Source organism: Myxocyprinus asiaticus, chromosome 46, assembly GCF_019703515.2.
Source record: "Myxocyprinus asiaticus isolate MX2 ecotype Aquarium Trade chromosome 46, UBuf_Myxa_2, whole genome shotgun sequence".
In the NCBI taxonomy this organism is placed as follows: Eukaryota; Metazoa; Chordata; class Actinopteri; order Cypriniformes; family Catostomidae; genus Myxocyprinus; species Myxocyprinus asiaticus.
In genome coordinates, this window is record NC_059389.1 from 18,878,413 (window position 1) to 18,882,838 (window position 4,426).

At 36.7% G+C, this 4,426-nt stretch overlaps 1 protein-coding gene across 2 annotated transcripts; it reads left to right on the forward strand.

Moving 5' to 3' along the window:
* The first annotated feature begins 61 nt into the window (after positions 1–61).
* Positions 62–3,756, forward strand: LOC127436348 (COMM domain-containing protein 4-like). 2 transcript variants are annotated; one of them, XM_051690452.1, is made up of 9 exons: positions 62–341; positions 468–521; positions 744–815; positions 912–977; positions 1,056–1,095; positions 1,240–1,359; positions 1,758–1,838; positions 2,767–2,943; positions 3,096–3,756. In XM_051690452.1, the coding sequence occupies exons 2-9, from the start codon at positions 519–521 to the stop codon at positions 3,134–3,136; spliced, it is 600 nt and encodes a 199-aa protein (XP_051546412.1). In that variant the 5' UTR covers positions 62–341; positions 468–518; the 3' UTR covers positions 3,137–3,756. The 2 variants fall into 2 exon arrangements, with proteins under 2 accessions (XP_051546412.1, XP_051546411.1); XM_051690451.1 differs by having other exon boundaries at positions 62–521.
* The last annotated feature ends 670 nt before the right edge of the window (positions 3,757–4,426 follow it).

The window sequence follows — 4,426 nt, forward strand, 5'->3', positions numbered from 1 at the left end:
TATCTTTTGATGTAACCCCGTCTTCTTTTGGGTGACTCCGCCCTCTTTCAGAGATCCCGCACCATTGTCGATAGGAAATGTCAGCCATCTTTGGAACGCTCCCTGGCGTTTCTGTAAACGCGATATAAGTGCAGCTCCTATCTACTTGAATGGGGAAAAACCAAAATCTCCAAAATGGTTGGTCAAGATAACGATTAAAGAACATATTTAAAATCATCAGTACAATCTGACAACACTGGTAACATAATTGTGCATCTTTACCTCAGATTACGCTAAAAACAAAAAAACGCATTTCCCCTCTTGTAGCTAATGCGCATGCGCGTTCTCGAGTTGCTTTACAGGTGATGACTGTCGCTGAAAGATTTCTCCTACTCATTTTATTACAAGTGGCCGGTATCTTTAAATAGTAAGTCTCTGGCCTGGCTGAGAATCGCGTTTTGTAATCAGGACTGTATGGCTTTCCGTAGAAAGATCCACCAGAGCAGCTGACTGAGGAACCTACATGAATTCAAGCTAAAATGGTAATATTTTATCTAATTTCATATAGAATTATAGCAGAATTTATTCTCACTTCAGAGTGCCTTTTTTTTACATCTAAAAAATTGCTAAATTATACAGCTTTCATCTTTGTTTGATTGAATCTTTTTTGGTGGCTAGCGCTAACCATCTAGTACAATCTTAAAGGCTAGAAGTATAAATGTAAACATGCTGAATACACTTATTATCTGGCACCTTTTTCCCAGAGGTTCCGATTCTGTGGAGATCTGGACTGTCCAGATTGGGTCCTTGCAGAAATCAGCACCCTGGCAAGAATAGTAAGTGCGATTTGACTTACTTTTAATGATGTTCCCTGCATGTTAATTCAACTCACTCCAAATAAAAACAGTCAAACATCTGTACTTTTTCTCCAGTCAAGCGTCAAGATAAAACTTCTGTGTGTTCAAGTCATCAAAGATCTGCTTGATGAAGGCATCGATGTAAGATAGCATTGTCATATTATAATCTCTACTACTAAATGGCTCTTCACTTACTAGTCTTCCTTTATATGTTTTCAGTATGACAAAGTTTCAAAACTAACGTCAGATGCAAAATTTGGTGAGTAGAAACCCAGTTTTATGTCAGATGTTCCAAACAGCACAGATCATGTATAAAATAACGTTTTTATGAGCACTGATTTGAACCATTTCCTAGATTTTGCAACATATCTACTATGCTAATGTTCAATATATGCTCTTTTAGAGATTGGAGACATCAAAGCCAGTATAGCAGTGCTGAGCTTTATTCTGTCCAATGCTGCGAAGCATCATGTAGACAGTGAATCTCTCTCTAGTGAACTACAGCAGCTTGGCCTGCCTAAAGGTAAGGAAATTACTGACAAGAAACTGAGGAGAATGAGTTGGGGAGGTTGGTGAACATTGAACTTGGGCCACCAAGAAAAAATGGAACAGAATTTTCCTGTGTGCCGTAATGAAAAGCCAAACCTCTATTCACACAGACAGCTGTAACTACACATAAATGGGTGGGCCTAGGAACACCCATTTGAATTTATGAGGTCCTTAAAAACCACATTTAGTGATGTGATATAATTGTATAAGTGGGGTGTTTTCCCAGACATGGAGTAAGTCTCCCTCTGGATCAAATGCGAATTTCCACTGAAAATGGTCCTCAGTCTTGGACAAGGATTTAGTATGTATAGGGAAATGATTCCCATGTGCTGTATATGACTGACTCTCATAGTGTCCATGTGTCTGTTTCAGAGCACACCACAGGACTGTGTAAGTCATATGAGGATAAGCACAACACCCTACAGGAAAAGCTGAGGGAGAGCAGTCTACGCTGTGAGTAATGGCGAAAAGTTCAAATAGACTTGTGTGCTGTAAAATTGTGTATTTATGTTAAATCTTTGATTAAAGTTCCCAATAAAATCGCTTGAAAAGCGTAATTTTCTTTCCTGTCTTGACACATTTACTATTGAAACTATGGAAGTTGGTGCGGTACATTTATTAACCCTCATGCCATCCCAGATGTGTATGGTTTACTTTCTTCTGCTGAACACAAATTTTTTAGAAGAATATCTCAGCTCTGTAGGTCCATACAATGCAAGTGAATGGTGAATAGAACTTTGAAGCTGCATAAAAGTAATCTATACGACTCCAGTGGTTTAATCCGTCGTCTTATGCGATCCAATCAATTTTGGGTGAGAACAGACCATAAAATAACTCTATTTTATATAAATCTTGACATCAGCAGTCTCCTTGGCAATCATGGTTTCAAGCTCTATTACACTTCCATCACCATCTAGCGCTCTGCGCATGTGTCAAGCACTAGGGAGTGTAATCAAACTTGAAATCATGATCATGTCTAGAGACTGCAATGATGAGATGTACAGTGAAGGATTTTGGTCTGTCACCCAAAACCGATTGAATCGCCACAGAAGAGAAGGATTTAACCACTGGAGTCGTATGGATTACTTTAATGCTGCATTTATGTTCTTTTGGGGCTTCAAAGTTTTTTTTATTGGACAAAATGAGTGAGTGCAAGATGAGTCATCAATATATTTGATACGTTTCCATAATTTGTTGCTTTTTGGAAGTTATTTTGTCAAGTTTTGAGAGAACACTAGCATATGGATGTCCTCAAAGCAAACAGACATGGACTAAAAGCTACAAAAAAAAAAAAAAAACATTATTTCATTGGGCCTTTAAAGCATCGGAAGCAGGAAAAGAGCTAGCTAACTGAAATATCCTGATCTTCTCCATGTGTTAGTGGGTCATCTGGAAGCTGTGAATTGGAAGGTGGATTACACCCTGAGCTCAAGTGAGCTAAATAAAGTGAATGAGCCCACAGTGCAGCTCAGACTTCAGGCTCAAAATCCAGAGACAGACTCCACAGAGACCACTGTTGTGTCAATCACTGCTGACAAGTTCAGAGTACTGTTAACAGGTAAGAAGGACTTGGTTATTGATACGCATGGGAGAACACACAAAATGCATTTGCACCAAATATTTATTTCCTTGTCCTTTTCCCTCCTGGGATAAATAAAACCCTTTGTGTTGTGCTAGAAAATAACTGTATTAGGTTTCTTTGTTTTCCAGAACTCAAACAAGCACAGACTATGATGAATGCTCTACAGTGATCCAGTCATCTTTTGTTGGATATTATTCTTGGAATATGCACTGAATCCATCTGATTTTAAATCTAAAAGTGTTGAACAGAAAAAATTTAACAAATGTGCCATTTTGTACAATTAAGTTGCAATATACAAAAAGGTTTTTGTAGACAACAGATGATTATTTTGTTCAAGGTTTGGTCTCCACTCCATGGTGAGTCAAATGTTGTTGCTCAAATTAAGTATGTATTGGACATATGGTGACACAGGGTGGGTATTATTTGAAACCTCACTTGTCCAACTCTTCTCGTCTGGAAATAAGGACCGTAGTTGGTTGATGTGGCCTTTGCATATTCTGTGCTGTTTAAATGACAAAAGGCTTTGTTATTAAAACCTGAGTTCTTCTAAACCTGATTTAAATGTTTGTATTCACATTCAGTCTGGACCAGAAGTCACTAGATACCTGATTTGCACTTGCTGCCTAGTGTGAGCCAGAGGATACAAATATTAAGCTTCTCGAGTGATTTGTCTCACCTCATTGATTTTCCTTTATAATGTTGGTCTTAAATGTATTATTTTTTTTTTCTTTAATATAATTGTCTTTTTAACATGAATTATTTTTTCTCAATAAAAATAAATTAACAACAGTTCAGTGTGTATTAGGTTCATCACATTGCTTTATCTTTCAGGACCCCTAAAGCCATTTATAACTTATGACCAGTAACCACTCTACTGTCAAAGGGGAATGTTACATTGTAACTCTAAAATGCATAGCAAATATGTACTATCTATTGTAAATTTAAGTTTCGTTCATTAATATTTACTGTTTTAAGCTATGCTTTATAGTTATTTTATATAACTTCTGAGGAACTTTATCCATAAACAAATTTTTGTGATCCGCTTGATATGTTCAGTTTTGCAAATGCACTGAATTTGTTCATTTGGATTATTGTAATTTGCTGAAAGCGGTATTTATGACAAGTTTTCCAAAATCGATCAGATTTAGACATTATTTACATTCTTTTTGCATCAAAAATAACTAGAGACTTAATATGCCACTCTTTGGCCAGTGTCAGCGACAGATGTAAAACTGAATTTAGAAACTATTCCTTAAAGGAATATTCGGGTTCAAAACAAGTTATTGTTTATTTGAGCTGTAAAGTTGTTTAAATCATAAATTTACAGTTGTTTTAGGGTGTAATGGTTGGTTGACATTTCATTGCCATGGCAACGAAGTTGTAAAATGGTCTATAACGTTACACTGAAAAGGTTAGTAAGCAATTTCTATCACACTACTGTAAAATCATGTTAACACGC

Coding starts and splice junctions, on each gene's coding strand:
- LOC127436348 (XM_051690451.1), top strand. Junction 1,096..1,239: donor AACGTCAGATGCAAAATTTG/GTGAGTAGAAAC, acceptor ATGCTCTTTTAG/AGATTGGAGACATCAAAGCC. Junction 1,360..1,757: donor GCAGCTTGGCCTGCCTAAAG/GTAAGGAAATTA, acceptor TGTCTGTTTCAG/AGCACACCACAGGACTGTGT.